Source organism: Thunnus thynnus, chromosome 5 (assembly GCF_963924715.1).
Source record: "Thunnus thynnus chromosome 5, fThuThy2.1, whole genome shotgun sequence".
Classification (NCBI taxonomy): domain Eukaryota; kingdom Metazoa; phylum Chordata; class Actinopteri; order Scombriformes; family Scombridae; genus Thunnus; species Thunnus thynnus.
Window position 1 is genome coordinate 6,057,828 of NC_089521.1, and position 18,308 is coordinate 6,076,135.

The 18,308-nt window shown below is 41.5% G+C and overlaps 1 protein-coding gene across 2 annotated transcripts in view; it reads left to right on the top strand.

The window, feature by feature from the left end:
* LOC137182575 (homeodomain-interacting protein kinase 3-like) overlaps positions 1 to 18,308 on the top strand; it is a 38,815-nt gene that overhangs the window by 2,395 nt on the left and 18,112 nt on the right. For both annotated transcript variants that reach the window (XM_067588885.1, XM_067588886.1), the window contains exons 2-5: positions 760 to 1,811; positions 2,118 to 2,309; positions 2,595 to 2,776; positions 17,222 to 17,345. In XM_067588885.1, coding sequence (XP_067444986.1) covers positions 762 to 1,811; positions 2,118 to 2,309; positions 2,595 to 2,776; positions 17,222 to 17,345 — 1,548 coding nt within the window. In that variant the 5' untranslated portion in view covers positions 760 to 761. The remainder of the gene's footprint in view (positions 1 to 759; positions 1,812 to 2,117; positions 2,310 to 2,594; positions 2,777 to 17,221; positions 17,346 to 18,308) is intronic.

Genomic DNA, 18,308 nt, shown 5'->3' on the forward strand with positions numbered 1-18,308 from the left:
TGAAACATGTCTGATTGTATCTGTATAAAATGTCAGTGCTTCATATCAGTTGCTCTGAAGAATAAAACAGGCTATGAATGGCAAACAGCAGCCACAACAGCTGTCAGTGTGCTCCTTTGGATTTTCTGCAGCATTTGATAACTGTTGATTGGTGGTGTTCATCACATTAAGTAACAATAACTGTACTAATATTGTATATATGGTTAGTGGAATAATATTTCAGTGGCGTCCCAGACCCAAAAGTTTATCAATGAATGGGATCAGTAAGCAGTCATTTCATCATTCCAGTCAGCAATATAGGTCTATCTGTAAAATGTCACTTAGATACAGAACACTCATCATGCTTCATGGTGTACAATTTCCCCTGGGGTACTGCTTGGTTTGCAACCCTTCTTTCCGTGAAACTACAGAGTAGCATGCAGGGACAGGCCAGCATCGCAACAGGCTTCCCCCATCTCCTGTTACAGTGGGCTAGTTCCCCTTTCCAGTAAGGGTGACATGATGGCTTAGATGTGTTTTCGCTTTGGCAGCTTTTATGACTGCTTTATTTAGACCACAATCTTGTTTCATGAGATGGTGATGGCGATGGTGCTGTTTTGGTTTTGACCAGTTCACTTCTCTGTGAACAGAATTTTGCTCAATGGAATTTTTGTGTAGTGAAATAGTGCATTGTCTATTCATTAATTCTTCTAAGTTGCCGTAGGTATCCTTTAATAAATGCTACATGTGGCTTGTGTTTTCTTTCTCTCCTCTTTTTAGGTATGGCCTCACAAGTCTTGGTCTACCCATCACACCTGCACTCAGCTCAAACAAGTGCCTTAGGAACCAGCAGCAGTGGTACCAGCAGACACACAGGCAAAGCTCACCACAGTAATAACACCAGCAGAGCCTTTCAGCACCGACCGCCACCCAAGACGTATGTGATCGGAGTCAACTACGGTATTGCCTACCCCAACAACGTTATCCCATCGTCAGCCGGTGCTGATTCAGGAAGACTGCAAAGGGGAGTACAGCTTGAAGAAAGGGAGGAGTGGGCATTGCAGACAGCAGGATTACAGAGTGAGGAGAGCTGGGAGAGACTAGGAGAAGGTCCAACTGGGATCCAGGACCAGGAGTCTCTTTGCCAGAGTAGAGGCCCACAGGAAGTGAGGCTTCGTAGGGACAGTGGTGGAACTCCATCAGGTGGAGGAGGAGGTGGCTTGGACTGTGGGCTCCTGAGGAGGACCTGTATCAGAGCAGAGGAGGAAGAGGGCAGAAACCGAAGAATACAGACGAGAGGGGGATACATTAACCTTCTAGACACAGGTGCCACCCAGATATGTGAAAAGAAGACAGGTGAAGGTGGAGAACAACCACGGGAGAACAACTGCGTTAGAACCATGCAGATAGTGGAGGAGGTATCTGCTCTACCTTCACTTCCTCCCCCTGTGGCCATGTTGCAAACCAGCACCGGGAACAATACAGACACTGTTAGAGTAGGGGGCGGAGGAACACTGCCTGCTCAACACAACAGGGTTGAGCCGGTGACCGGCAATGGAATTGGGGTGGATGGGACCAAAATCAGGCCTAACGGCAGTACAGAGACAGCGGCAGGAGCTACAGTAACCAGAACTGGATCTGGAGATGGTGACTATCAGTTAGTTCAGCACGAGGTTCTGTGCTCCATGAAGAACAGCTACGAGGTTTTGGAGTTCCTGGGTCGTGGCACCTTTGGTCAGGTGGTGAAGTGCTGGAAGAGGGGGACGAATGAAGTAGTGGCTGTCAAAATACTGAAAAACCACCCATCCTATGCACGCCAGGGACAGATTGAGGTGAGGATTTGTGTGTTTTTGTTGTGTGAATAGAGCAAGTGTATGATTCTCAGTGTTTTTGCTGAAATTGTAAATTAATTGAAAAACCTGCTTAAATGGTTCCCTGTTGCTTGTGACTGGCATATTTTTGAAGTATTTTACCAGCACATGACAACAGAAACAGTGCTTCTATTTAATTACGAGAGATACAGTGTTTCATCTTCCTAGATGCTAAAAATCAATATTAGCTATTTTCAGCTAGTTTTTTTTTACACTTGATGAACTGAACTTAACCTGTTATTTCAATGTTTTGTTCTTAACTCCCAGGTGGAGATCCTGGCACGGTTGAGCAATGAGAATGCAGATGAGCACAATGTGGTGCGTGCTCTGGAGTGCTTTCAGCACCGCAGCCACACATGCCTGGTGTTTGAGATGCTGGAGCAAAACCTCTATGACTTCCTTAAACAGAACAAGTTCAGCCCACTGCCGCTTAAAATCATTAGGCCTATTCTGCTGCAGGTAAAGTGACCTCTGTTGCAAACAAACACGGTTATAGCTCACAAAACAAAGTCATGTATTTGGCTTAGAGACCCAGAAAGAATCAACGTTTTATATATTGAGCATTTTCGACAGCCTGTAATTTAAGATAAAAGTTGGTGAACATGGGTTCTTGTATGGGGCTCAGAATCTTTTAAACATAATGCTTTGTTTATGCCTGGCACGCCTAAAGCCAACATTGAGCTGAGAATCACGGAGTGCCACGCTGACGTTTATGTTGTGTTTTGTTTATGTTCAACTTTGAAGGTGGCAACAGCCTTAAAGAAGCTGAAGTCTCTTGGTTTGATTCATGCTGACCTGAAGCCCGAGAACATCATGCTGGTGGACCCCTCCAGGCAGCCCTACAGAGTCAAAGTCATTGACTTTGGCTCAGCCAGCCATGTCTCCAAGGCTGTCTGCTCCACTTACCTGCAGTCCAGATACTACAGGTGAGGAGATTCACATCCAGTCAAATCACTGGATAATCTATAATAACATCTTAATCAAGATCAAAAACAAATAAAACCGATGTTGCTTTGGAATATTTTTTACCCCCTTATATTGAAAGCACTGCAGTGGTTGAAGCTTTAGATGACTGACAGCTGTGTAAGAATGGCCATTTTGGAATACATTGGCATTTTTTACAGCTCAGACATTAAGGCCAGATGATGATTTGGCATTGCATTGACAGTTTGTAGTTGATTTGGTCCCTTCTTCAGCCATTTTGGGTAAGCAACAAGTCACATTATGCCATGTCATGGTCAAGAGGTGAAAGTGAAATATATTGCAATTTTAATACTTCTCAAGTTTGTCATGAGAGAAACAAGAACAAGATGAAAGAAAAAATAAGTCCCACATCTCAAAGAAACTCAGCCAGTTTCAAATGGTACAAAATGTTCAGAAAGCGTACAGTATTTATAGGAAGATCAGATATGTCGTGACATGTCATATGTCATCATGATACGCCACCACACAGTGAGTTAACTTTGTCCCATGGGTAATGCTTGTTTATGTGTGTGTCCCTGTGTTTCCCACAGGTCTTAACACAGACTTGCTTCAGCTTCATGTGTTTATGCCTGCTCTGTTCTTATGTAATATGAAGTGCCTTGAATTAACCTGCACACTCTCACTGGGAACTCCATGGCTTGCACAGCCACTCTCCTTTGCCTGCCGTCTGTCTTTTTGCCTTGCTCCCTCACACTTTCCTGCACGTATGCATTTTTGGATGTATGCCTGAATGAATGTGTCTGATCTGTGTTCAGCACGTCACGCCCTAAACTCTGCTGCTCTTGCATAACATGCAGAGGAACTAAGATGTTTGTATGAGGAACAGCGTCATGAATATTTGGCATGTCTCTAAGGTTAGGGTAAGAGTGAGAATGTGCTTATGAAACGCAGCCAGGATTGTGGACTTAGATTCAAGACACATCGTTGTGCAAAAGAACATAATTAAGTAATTAAGCTGTAAGCTTAAAAGCTCACATTATGCCATAGATACATTAAACTACTGTATTTACAAAAAACAAAGCAAAAAAACCTCCAACTAATTGTACAAAGTAGAACATCTGTTTAACATCAGAACCTATTCTCTCATTTAATGTTTTTTGTGAATTGTTGATGACTCATTGTGGACTTATCGTATGAAAGTGAGTGGTCGATGACACATTTAATGACGTCCGATCTTGTAAGAGGTGCTACTTCAAAGTTTGTTCCAGAAGTTCTCTTACCACAGGACAGGCTAGCATTTTCATTCACCTACTTTTTACTAGCAAGTTCCAGCAAGTAAGTCGGGTAAACTATTGCAAACTCTTCAAACATTATGCAATCCAAATACTGTTGAGATACTGGGTTTGTCTGCAGCTAATGCACTGCACACACCCACTTCCACTAATCCACTCTGTGCAGTCCTGCTTTTATTGCCTGGAAGGAATACCACACTTTCTCAGTTATGTCAACTTCTGCTAGTCGTGTATAAATTGGAACACAAAAGTGTATGGACTTTCTGTTCTGAAACTCTTGTAGACCAAAATGTAAAATGGAGAGCCTCTGAGTGCCTAAATACCAGCTGTGCAACTTCTCTATTTTAGCAAAAGCAAGCCACTTCAAGGCGCCCCTCTCTTGAGAGACGAGGGGGAGAGAGGAGCTATAGTTGTTATGTAACATAAAGGCTTTGCTCTGCAGTTGACCTGGTTAAGTGTGTATGAGTGTGTGTTCATGTGTGCTTGTGTGTGTTTTGTCTTTGAGCAGCTTCGGTAACACTGATATCATAGTTGAGTTAAAAAGGGCTGGCACTGAATTTTAGGGAGGTCACTCAGGACACAGAGGGCCAGGGAAGAATGTGGTATGTGAAAACCCGCATTTAGATCCAGGAAAAAACATTCAGACATTCCTGTGTGTGTCTGGGTGTGCTTATATGTGTGCCCCTGTCCATGCAACAGCTGCCAAGGTTGGATATTTCATGTAGGTTACACAATGTACCCTAACAAGCCTCACAACATCTCAATTCAGATGTGATAAAGGGCTTCTCTGAGGAGAGAAAATTGGCGTGTCGAGGTTAGTAACTTCACCTGCTTGAGCCACAAAGCTGTACTGCCCTCAAATCTTGTAACATCTGGCCATGTTTTTGCTGTGGCCACCACCGTTGTGCAACAATTTTTTTTCTCAATCGTTTTTGTTTTGCTCTTGTTTTGCTCTTTTTGCCTTTTGACAAATAATGGAAGGGCATTGGGTTAAAAAAAAAGTTATTCAAAGATTACAGACACAGTAACATTCTGGTTTATAATGGTACACCAACACTTCCATTCCTCTGTGTTTTCTCTTTATCTGCCTCCCATCCCACCTCCCTTCCACTGCGTGTTTGTGTGTGTGGGAGTTGGTTTAGCCATGACGACAGCTGGTAATGCATACGCATTTTAAGTTTACTTTGTACAATGTGTGTTGGTAGGTCTATATGTTAACTTGGATAGGTACATTTCTTTGTACACAGAGAAATGTCACTGCACTTTTTCTTTTGTTTGCACTGTACCGTTTTTCTGTATAATCTACATAATTATGCAATGTGAGTCTCAGAGAAGTGTGTATGTCATTTTGTTTGTGCATCAGGTTATCAGGAGAGTGGTTTGCAGGACACAGTGTCTCCTCATCTCCTGTACTCATATTGCATAATGGCTGTACTGTATTGTTACCATAGTGAAGCTGGTAAAAAAGGCCTCACCACAGTGGGTAGGAGGAGGTTTTTTATGGCTCTGGGGTTTTCCCTGGATTTTCCAGAACCATAGGTAGTGGCATTGCCAGAAATGTGGTTTTGGTGCAAAGGATCAGTTTTCAAAATATAAAAAAAAAAATCTAAGTTGTTAATGTTTTCCTGTGCTAGTAAAGATTTGGTTACATTAATATTGTTTGTAAATGTAAGAGTAAACATGCCCATATTTTAAATTACGATCAGATGAGAAACACAAAAAAATACTCATTGCCCAACAATCAACAGATTGAGCCTTTGACTCTTAGCATACAACAAACATAAACGGGACATGTGTCATGAATATTATAATGATTAGTATGAATGCTAATTAGGGGTGCGCATATGTCCCACTCAAACAATTCAATGCAAATCTCAATTGAACTCTTTACCATAGTTTTTGTGTCAGTATTGTTCACTTAAACCTGGAGTTTTCAACACAAAATAGGCTCATTTCCTTGTGAATAAAACAACTTATGGTTTCACTCACTACCTTGATTTCCTCAGGTTGACTGCCCCAGCTCGTATATAATTGTGCTCTAATACTCCTGTAGCATGCCTTTTCATGTATGAGGAGCTTGGTTTGTGTTGCCACTGGTATATTTTACAGGATCTGTGCTTTGTTTTATACAGCGCAGTTATTTTGTTGAGATTTCAGGCTATGTCACACACTGAAAATATACTTAAATGTTTTCAGAAGCCGTATAAAGTTTTGAGTTCACACAGAATTTGCTTTGGATCTGTGGTTGGTTCAAATTGGCTTTTTTAAATCTAGTGTTTTGTTTTATATTCTCGTAAATTTTTTCCTTGTATAAATTCTTCTGAAAACAAAGATGCATTCAGCAGTATTTCAAATGAAACAGTTTTTTTCATCAGTTTTGTTTCATCGCCTAAGTCAATTTTACATTGGTCCTGTTAGACCAAAGGAAGGCAAACAAATTGTAGATAGGTTTTTGTTCACCTACAGCCATACAGGTGCTACCTTTTGGCTGAGATTTTGCTTAGTCACTTTGATAGTTTATTGTGCTTAATTTGAAAATACTGTGAGGTGGTAATATGAACTTTGCTGATTTTAGAAGCGTAACACTTGTTGATAGAAGGCTCTGGCAGAAGCTATTCAATGCTTGTCATGCTCTAATGTGTTGTTGCCATGGTAGCATGACACAGCAGGGCCTGGTGAGGTGACTGTTCTGTCCTGCGGGGGCTGGTGACGTAAAACTACCTCCCACAATGAAAATGGATCACTGGGCTATGTGAATAATTCAGCTAAACAGATCAGGTGGAAGGAAATGCAGCTATCATCTTAGCATGCTCTCATATTTAGGCAGTTTATGTTGGGCTTCCTATATCTAGATGTGATTTCTTTGTTGCAGGGGTCTTACCCTGACATCTACTCATATTGCTACAGTGCATGTTGTACACATTTGTCAAAGTATTTGATGTAGATATTCAGATGTTTGTCTTTGCCAAGTTCTGTTTGGAAGGAACAGGAAAGTTGAATCCTTAATAGGCCCTGACAAGTAGCCTTGGGCCTTCCCTCTGAAAAGCATCCGTATGTTGAGCTGAGTTTTGCTGACTGGCTCACACTGTCAGTTTCACTCCACCGTTTCACCAAACAATGCTAGAAGAAGAGGGATTTTGATGCAACTGGGGACTTCTTTTTGGTTTGCCCTTAAATTTTGGAAGGAAGTATAACAGTAGAAAAGACAAGTAGCAGTGTTTGCAGATTTATGTTGTCTGTCTCTAGTTTGTTCTGATGGTCAGCTTGGCTGGGGAATCCATACCTGCTGCTAGAAAGTATATATAGCACATGGTGAATAATACATTATCACACACAGCAAGCAGTGTTTGTGTAAACATGTCACTAGATTCCCTGTTCTTGACCTGCATGCTCTTTTTTAATCTACTGAATTAATTAGCCTACTGTGTGTGTTTTTTGTCTCTGCTTAGCTCTAGTGTTTTCTTCTATTTCTGAAATACCACTGCCTTTCCTGCTTCCTGTGTGTGCACACATTTATTTAAGAAATAAATGTAGTGTTGATGCAGTCTCCAGGAAGATAGTTGCAACCAGTGGTATCTAAATAAACTGATGAACTGATGTTGCTCAGAGACACGGTTTAATGTTTGTTAATTAAACTTAACCCAGTGTCATAGTTTTTGTTAGTCAATTTTTTGATTTATTTGTTGCCACCTTCCCTCAGTGGCTCCTGCCATGTGTCCAAGTCCTCCACCCATTTTTCCTGGATCACAGCTGCATTTTGCATGGAAGTATTATACTGGCCGATAGTTCTGCTAAATGTTTTCTTTTCCGTAAAATCAGAAATCTGTTTATTAGACCTAAAGAGCACCCCTATGAATGGAGACTTTGTGTTGGCGTCTTTTACCAAGAAAGGATTATCATTAACTCTCCCATTTTTATGCAAGCATTTTGAAAATGTAACAGAAAGTAATGATATACCACTTTTATTTGCTTTTCTAGCGGCGTCTTTTGGAGGATCTTTGCTTTCTGTCTGTGAAAGCAAAGATCCTGCTTTCTTACAGTTTGCAGTACAGTTTCGCTTTTCTGCTTGCTCTCGCTTCTGCTTGCATTTTTCTGCTGATATTCTTGTTTTTCTTCTGAATGAAACTACAAGAAGCGGCCTCTAGATATATATAAATCACCGGGACTGTAATTTTTTGTAGATATAGTAGGCTATTTCCATATTTCAACATTTTTATGACCTCGACAGTACTACATGAGCGTAGCCTACCAACAATACTGGAAACGTGGTACTTAGCTAAAGCTAATTAGCAGCAAGATGCCCCCCTTCTCTGCAGATGACTTCCATAAACTTCTACAGAAGATTGTAGCACTGGAAACAAAAATTCACTGGTTAGAAGTGAATGTGGAAGAGAATGGACTATATGAGAACAACACCACATGGACTCAAAAATGGACAAGATCACACTAACACACAGCTAATTAGCAGCAACAAGACTACTAAGAAACAGGAGGGCTTCATAGTGGGTAATAAATCTACAAGCGGTAGTCTTCCCTGGAACTTTCTTGGTGCAAAGCCTAAGAATAAATCATTTCCTAGGAAAATGGGACGTTGAGTAACTGGCAGAGCCCAGTACCCTGAGATTTGTGATGGGACTGGTTGGCCTGCATTATCATCCGGGCAGAGCGCGTCTTCAAGCCCTATACTCGGTAGGACACAGCTGTGGACAGCTGCAAAAGGGAGAATTAGAAACAAACCTCTCCAACAACCGAGTGTGCTAGTGGAGAACAGATTTGCTTCACTGTTGCAGGACCCTGGATCTTCGTCTGATCTGGATAAACTCATCTTCACACAGCAGGGTAGCGACTGAGAGTAAATCTTAAAGTAAAAGGTTACAGGGAAAGCTAACAACTGGGCCTCAAACAGATAGGGTGTCTGACATTACAAAGAATTCTGCATATTGTGGCTGCACATCCAATTGTGAAAACCATCATAGTGCACATAGAGATCAATTATATTGTGAAACAACAGTCTTAAATATTGAAACGAGACTTTATTGATCTGTTGAACACAGTCAGCTCGGAGGTGTTTGCTGAGGTTTGGCCCTCTACCACCAGTCAGAAGAGGAGTTGAGAGATTAAGCAGACTGTTGGCACTGGACACATGACTCTCAATTGCATGTACCATCCATTCAGTGCATTTTATTGACAATTTCAACCTTTTCTGGGACCGTAGACATCTTTTTAAGGCAGATGGATTTTGCCTTAACAAGTCAGGAGTAAAATTGTTCACCTCTAATTTTACTTCCTACGTCACCCATCTGTTTCCTCTGCCAAGGTCAAGAGATGAGGAATCAAAACAGGAGGAAGACATAACACAGCATGGTAGAAACCTTGAAGGAGAGCCACCTCAGTCCCTGCCCGAAGAGAGCTTTAAACATGAGTTATCAGAGCAAAGAGGAGTCTCCACTCCCCCTCACCAACCACCACCTCAATCAGCCCCCCCCCCCCAACCTCAACCAGGTCACCCTCCTCTCCAATCACCCCCCTTCTTTCCCCTCCTCTTGGGAGTTCACTGAGCAGAGGAAAGAGTCGGTCACTGCTGGGACCAAACTTACCCCTCGTCCTGCTCCCATTTTCTTTCCCCTAAACCCCCTTGGCGTCTACCTCCACCAGACACAATTATCATCACAGCTACACAGTCCAACCCACCCCACCCCCTTCACGATGAAATCAGAATCGCACTCTGTCTCCCCAGCCTGATAATAGTGTAGCACGTCCAGCTGTCTCTGTACAAAATATAGCATGCTCTAACTGATATCTGCTGGGTCCAGGCTGCAAAGCTGATGGCACTCATGACTCTTTCTGGGACATGCCAGGGCCCAGTGTGCTGGTAGCTTCCTCAATTCCTGTCTTGATAGGTAATAGAAAGAGAATGGTGAATCTGTTAAGAAACAGGAAACATTCAACTGGTTCTGCAATTTATCAAATTTAGCATCCATTCCTTGCTTGTTACAAAAATTTGGGCAGATAATGCTTTTAACACACTAAAGTAGCGTTATTGACATCAGGTCTTTGGCAGGAAAATTATTTAATTTTTAATTAATTTATTGTCAAGAACAAACTGAAACTTGGTTAGACCAAGATAACAGTACAGCTGTTCTTATCGAGTCAACCCCTCCCAACTTCAGTTTGATGAGTGAAGCCAGAGTGCAAAAGAAAGGAGGTGGAGTTGCCATTTTGTTTCATGATTCTCTCCAATGCAAGCAGATATCTTATGGAAATTTTGCTTCCTTTGAATATGTAGCTCTTTAGTTGAATTCCTCTTCTTGAGCTATGTTCCTAAATATCTGCAGGCCACCTAAATACCGTGCAACCTTTTTTGATGACTTTGCTGAACTGCTGTCTATAATCAGTATTGATTTTGACTGTGTAGTTATTGTTGGTTGCTCTGCTCTCTCTGATCTTTCCTGTGTTTTCTTTGAGAGTGCAATCTATGTACATACAAATGTTCAAACAGAGGTAATCACAAAATGGTTTTTCACTGAAAACACCACACTAAGGTTGTCTCTGGTAAGAAAAGATCTCCATGGAGAAATGCCACGAATAGAATAGAATAGAATAGAAAAAAGAGTGTCAAAAAGCTGAACGCAGGTGGTGAAAAACAAACCAGGTTTATTATGACATCTATAAAGAGAGACTTCGCATTTATAATTTGGAACTGAGAAATGCAAGGTGGTCCTTCTTCTCTGACATTATCGCTAAAAACAATAATAATGCACGTGTCTTGTTTGCTACTGTCGACAGGCTAACACACTCTCTTGGGTCAGTAGCCTCTGAACTTCTATCCACCAGGGCCTGCAATGGATTTGCCTCCTCATTCTTCACTGACAAAACTCAGAAAAGTAGACCATGATCTTCTGCAGCAGCAGAGTCACAGCACAGAGTAGTGGGGTGTGACATCTGTCCTCCCTACTTCTCTCTGCTGTAAACACACGTAGCTGTTAGCGAGCAGCTTCTCTCATGTCTCCTTAGGTCAAGGTACTTGTTTCCGACAGAAACAAGCAAGACATGGGAACTTGGCTTTGGTCTTGACAAGTTGTAGCATTTATTCACTGACAAATAGCCTAAACTGTACACACACTGCAGTGTTCACAGCTATACTACTAACTTCATACCCTCTGCTCCAGGTGCTTCAGCCTCACGGTCACACTCACTCTCTCTCTCAACTGCACACTTGCTATGTATTGAGCTGTTCCTTAAAGGAGCTGCGCCACAGTTTAGAAAACATCTTAAAATACTTTTTTTTTTTTTTAAATTCCCTGATGCTTAGGCCCGGTGGGCCACTGGGCTTGCAATACACTGGCGGAAACCCTGATTCAATTAGTATGAGACAATTTTATCCAATCAACCATAAAAACCTGGAGTACATTATACATCTGAAATCCTCCTCCTGTTACCTTGATATTCTGCCAACAAGCTTTTTCAAAAATGTTTCTAATTGCTCAGATCTTCTACAAATTGTCAACATATTTCTTCTCTCAGGTTTCTTCCTGCAGGCCCTGAAAACTGCTGTCATCAAGCTGCTCTTAAAAAAGAACAATTTAGATACCTAACTAATGAACAATTATAAGCCCATATCAAACCTCCCGTTTTTACGTAAAATCATTGAAAAAGCTGTTTTTTCAACAAACTTGGCACCAAATAACTGTTTTGATGTCTTCCAGTCAGGATTTCAACCAAGCCACAGCACTGTTCTCCTTAAGGTCTTCAGTGACATCCACTTAAACACAGAGAGTGGTAGAATTTCAGTGTTAGTATTACTGGATCACAGTGCTGTATTCAACACAGTTGACAATATATTACTAGACCGACTGGAAAACTGGGTGGGACTTTCTGGCACAGTACTAAATTGGTTTGAATCCTACTTAAAGGACAGGGACTACTTTGTAAGTTGATAACACATCTGAGCAGACAAAAATCACATGCGGAGTTCCCCAAGGCTCCATAATGGGGCCAATTCTGTTCAACATCTACATGGTTCCACAGACTTAGATTATGGAAAACAACAAAATATGTTACCATAATTTTGCAGACGACACACAGAGTTACATAACTATATCACCAGCAGACTATGGTCCAATATAAGCTTTGAATAAGTGCATTGAACAAATCAGTGATTGGATTGTCAGAATTTTCTTCAATTAAACAAAGATAAAACTGAAGTTGTTTTTGGAGCCAAGGAAGAACGATTAAAAGTCAGCACTCGGCTTCAATCGGCCAGAAATCTTGGTGTAGTCATGGACTCAGACCTGAATTTCAACATCCCCATTAAAACAATTACAAAGTCAGCCTACTGTCATCTCAAGAATATATCAAGAATTAAAGGATTGATGTCACAGCGGAATTTGGAAAAAACTTGTCCATATATTTATCTTCAGTAGACTCCACTACTGTAATGGTGTCTTTACAGGTCTCTCTAGAAAATCGATTAGACAGCTGCAGCTGATTCAGAGCACTGCTGCTCGAGTCCTCACTAAGACCAAAAAAAGTGGATCATATCACTTTGTGGTCTTTACACTGGCTTCCTGTCTGTCAGAGAATTGATTTCAAAATACTACTGTTGGTTTATAAAGAACTGAATGGTTTAGGGCCAAAATACATTTCTGATCTGCTGCTACGTTATGAACCATCCAGACCTCTCAGGTCATCTGGGACAGGTCTGCTTTCTGTCTCCAGAGTCAAAACAAACATGGAGAAGCAGCATTCAGTTTTTATGCTCCACGTATCTGAACAACAACCCAGAAAACTGCGGGTCTCCTGCAACTCTGTCTCTTTTAAATCAAGATTGAAGACTTTTCTGTTTGCGGCTGCCTTTTATTAAATCAAATAATTATTCATTTCTAACACTGCACTGTAACTAACTAACAGACTGTTCTTGTATTTTATCTGTCTTATCCACTTTGAGCTTGTTTTTATTTTCTATTCTCTTAGCTCTTTAATGACTGTTTTTAACTGTATTTAAATGTACTTTTATAGTGTTTTTCTTTTTCTTGATGCTTTTAATGTTTTATGTAAAGCACCTTGAATTGCGTTGAAATGTGCTATATAAATAAACTGCCTTGCCTTGCCTTGGCTTGCCTTGCGCATATGTGCTCTCATGTAATGTGATCAGCTGTTCCACACATTAAGTCTTAGTAATGCAGTGGGATGTGTTTGCCATTTGATCATCATGGATCAGTTTTGTCTGCAGGTGTTAAAGCACAGGGTTCACATGTCCTTTTCGCCTTCCCATCAAATCATGTTTAACATCACTCAGATTAACAAACACACTCAGATACAGTACATGCCTGAAGTCTAAGTATGTATTCGTAGTTACTGTATTTCTGTTCTCTCTGTACAGCAGCAGTGTGTTGTCATACACTCTGCAGTGTTTGCACTTGTCCCAACTGCTGCTCTCTAGTGTGACTAGTTAGTTCTGGAACCTGGTCTGGCTGCCAAACACCTGTGGGTGTGTGAGGGTGTGTTATACGTGTGTTATGTGATGAGCTGTTACGGCTCTGGAAAGCTGGGGCCATTGCTTTTATGACTCTGGCAGTATAGCTGGGAACAACAACACACACACTCCTCTTTAGGTTTATTTTTGTGTGTTCACTTTAATCCCTATTCTTCCGACTCACTGTGTGTGTGCATGTTTGTTTACTTTTGCCATAGGCCTGTAATGGTAAGCAATACCCTGAGCCTGTGTTTGTGCAGTCTGTGAGAATATCTGCTCATCACCTCCAGTTAACACTCATCTCTTAGAGAAACAGACCAATGTTGACATCAGTATGAAGCCAAAACACTTACTAATTACTATCAAAGATGATGTCTAAAACTAAAGACTCTAAAACTCTCTACACTTTTTAGCAGCAAAACGTTATATTTTAGTTTTAGGTTTTGGTAATCTTGAGCAATAGCCTAACTTAGGGTCAGGGTTAGTCTGTAGTCTTTTCCTGTGAGTTAAGCAGAGCTAAAAGCTGTGTAACAAAAACACAATGAAGTCCGTGTAGTTTTCCCTAATTTTGTAACGATAACTTATTGTGTATTCAGTCAGTAGAGCATGGCCATGTGAGTTGAAAGTGTGGATTCTCTTCAGATGTTGAGTGGACATTGTTACAACTAGAAGTTTTAGGAGATGTAATTACCCATGAGGAAATGCTGTGTTGGTCATGTGGGCACACTTAAACATTAGTCATATGATACAGAACAAAGCAAAGCTAAAATGTAAATACTGATATAGCGGCCTCTTTGGGAGCCATCATTGCAGGGTGGTGTGTGGTGGCATAGAGAGGCGGTGTGACTGCTCCCAGGTCAGGCACGTTTCGACCGTCGGAGCAGAGTGAATATGAACGTACATTACGAATTGCAGTTTGTCAGAATAAATGCTTTGTGTCCAAACAGTTACTGTGTTGTCTACAGCTTTATTTTTATGAAAATCCTCCTCTGTTAATTACATCACTTAAGAATAAGTTAAAACTAGGAAAACCACAATCAACGTCGTAGTCCTTGCTCTTGCAGGATTGCTCTGTGATCTTGAACTATAAATGTTTGTGGCAGTCTCCCCCAAGGCTCTTTTTGGTATTGCATAACTCTACTTCTTCCTCTTGAAGGAGCAATAGGAAATGGCAAAGTGTAATTTCCTCCTTCAGGCTAAGGAGGGCTGAAAGTATGGGCTGTGCTGTGAAAGTGATGGGTGTAACATCTGCAGTTGTCTGTATACACGCAGACGTACATGCATGCACATTGACACACGCATGCTCACAGTTATACACACACATAATGATGAGCGATCGCCCCATTTATCACCCTGTAGAAGTGTTACATTATGGTCTTGCGTCCGGTAGTTGCTTGGCAACAGTCATTTCCCCCTGTGGTCGTCACGGCAGTGGTTGCTATTTGCAGCACTGTTGCTCAGCTGCTGTGTCCAGGCCTAATAGCCCATTGTTTTCATACAGCGGGCTCACACTACTGCTGCAAGATTACTAGTCCCTTTGAATTGCGTAAGTGACAAAGTCCATTCACTGGAAGAGATTTAGTTCTTTGTTGCATTAACACTGTATGCACGTCATATGGGTGTAATGTTCAGTTTAAGGTCTCTGAATAACCTGTTGTTGATGAGAATGTAATTTCTTGTGTAGTGACTCACAAAACAGCCCTGCAGTAAGTTCTTACCATATTCAGTTTTTGTTGAGACTGTGTCAGAAAGATGTTGACTTATCTCCATGGTCATTTTAGAGGCTGTGGTATATGGTGGTGTTGTATTGCATTATACTTAAAATGATGGTCAACACGATTTTATGAGATTGCATACATACACATTTGACAACATTGACACAGGTAGTACTGGTAAAATGATTTGTTGTTAGGTCAAGGGGATTTAAAGGTAGAGGCAGTGATTCTGGAGAAAGATTGTTTAATACACTTTTTGTTAAATTCAACGAAAATCTCCTCACAGTCTGCTAGCTGTCTGTTCTGTGTGTGTGCGCTGAAAAAAAAAAATCTGGTGTTCATACACGGCCCTGGCTCTGTAAACGGGAAACCAACAAAGTGGCTCAGACGGAGCCACGCGACACTATTCCAGCCAATCAGCAGGGGGCATTCGTGTTCATACACAGGAAGTTATCAGAGCAGCTGTCTGTGTGAGGACATGACAGTCTTCTATCGCCAGTACCCGTTGAATGGTGGGGAGGGCTGGCGAACTGGAGAGAGAGAGGCTGCGGCCAATTCACATAGAAAGTGTTTTGTCACAGAACAGATACGCTTCCATTTTATTAAATGTATCAATCCACACTGAATCCCACACAGTCTCACGGAGCCCCCCTGTGTTTTTTTCACGCTCTGTTTATGTCGAATTTAGTGAAGTGTAATCTGAGCAGGCAGCTGTTTAAATCACACAAATATCCTGCTTTATATGTGTTTTTAAACTTATCAACCTTATCAATGAATGAATAAATGCAAATACTGTTGATTTCTTCCCGTGGAGCCAACATGCAAACTTCTGAAGGTGCATGAAGGGAGGGGTGTATCTTTGTTTAGGTATTTGGGTACCACTAAGCCTTATGGCTATGCCAGCTGCTAACAGGTAACATGCCGTCGGTTGCCAACTACAAGAAAGGATGCATGTCTTACCTGAACTTCAGTGAGCTCCACTCACTTTTTGCTGTTGCTCCACCCATCTCCCTGCAGTGTCTTGTGCACTGGCAGTGAGGTTAGTGCCAGCCCGCTCTGGTCTTCTCCTTGGCATTGGTTTCAGTTTCAGTTCAGTTAGGTTAATAGATAGACCCAGACAGAAACTAAACCAAAAGACTTCACAGGGATGAGAGTTATCATTCATTGTCCATCACGGTCTCAACTATGCCACTCTCCCGTGTCCATATATCTACTCTGTCTCTGATTCCTGTACTTTGTCTCTGGCATCTGCCTCCTCACAGACTCATGTTAGATAAGACCTGGTCTCTTGAAATTTGGCAACCAATCAAAATGAAATAAGACAATGATCTGTGACCATGACAACTGAAAATGTGACTAAATACTTCTTGTAGGTGACACAGTTTAAGAAGTCTAAAAATAAAGAAGATCCTGACAAATGTTCCTCTAATTGTTTGTATTGTGAATTATTCTTTTGATGGCCAACATTAATTAGCTAGCATGTCATTCAACGACATTATGTTTTTTCATCACGTACCACCCTGAAATGCCTTGCTGTTGGATCAACACTTGACAGTGATGAATTCAACGCAGCACTTTTGAAATAGCTTTTGTCATTGCTGACATGATGGGGTTTTGATAAAGACGACAGAAGTTGTGCAAGGAGGCTAGCTCCCTTCAATTCTCTATGCAGGAAGCGCTATGTGGAGTAGTAGTAGTAGTTATTTTAAACCCAGACTCACTCCTAATATTGATTTTATATGGTGGACAGGGTTTCCACTACCCTCTAAACTATCTCACCATTTGGTTCACCAGACACATTTTCTGTTTATCCTTTTTTTTCATCCACCAAAAGCTGCAGAGATCCTAGCTCTGTGAATCATTTTATCCAAACACATGCTATCCTCCTGGGCTGTAACTGTGTGATTATACATTGTGACCAACTCCCAGATGTAACCTTTTCTGCCTCTCTTTTTCTCTCTGTAGGGCTCCAGAGATTATTTTGGGCCTGCCATTTTGTGAGGCCATAGACATGTGGTCATTGGGCTGTGTGATAGCTGAGCTCTTCTTGGGCTGGCCCCTCTACCCCGGAGCGCTGGAGTACGACCAGGTAACATTCCTCACACACACGCACACACTCCAAGGGAGGGAAGGAGAGACCCTAAAGATATATCCCTTTCCCCTGGCGAGGGAGTAAAGAGGACAAAATAAACAGAGAAATTACATTTTTCACAGATTAAAAGATACATATTAAATGCTTATAATTCTTAGGTCTCTGCTTTCCCAGTAGATGGAACCCAACAGTACATTCATTATATAGTTAAACCTTTATTTGTTGTTGCTCCCTGATCTCTCTCTTGCTGTATGACTGAAGTCCAACAAATCCAGCTTGAAATCCACCTAGTACTAATCTGGGCTGAGTGAATCAGGAAATTGTTCTTGGCAATGTGTGATTATCTTCCCACAGCGTTCCGCGGTCTAAACTACACAACTGGGACTCTAAACGCAGTCCCCTGGTGAGGGAGAGGGAGCATGGGAAAAGGTCCACACCACATTCACAGACCAGTACAGGATTACTCTGTGTTGAACTATAGGCAACTCTGTGAAGATCAGAATCAAGTCTCATCATGTGTTCAGTATATGAATTTGGTAATTTGGTAAAAGAGAAACTTGGACAGCCGGGTATTGTCTTGTCTTGGAATTTATTATACTAGAAAGTGATATTTGACCTTTTATGGACATCTGCAAAGTTCTCTAAAGCTCTAACTTATTTGGCTTTCTTCGCCAAACCAAATGTTTGAAATTGGCTGTACTTCCATTGCACGAACAGTCTTTAAAGAATTGGTGGCTTGTTTGGTGAGACCCTGTTAAATGCACATGCATGTGTCCATTTTCAGAGAGGTTTTTTGGTGCGGTGTCACTTGTGCCTCCAGCAGCAGCTAGCAGATTGAACAGTCATCAGTCAGAGATGTTGGCTGATAGCGCTTTGCTGAGCAGTGACAGCTCTGCTGTACCACTGGGCCATGCCAGGACACACACTCGCACACACTCCCGCGTGCACATTGAGCCCCCA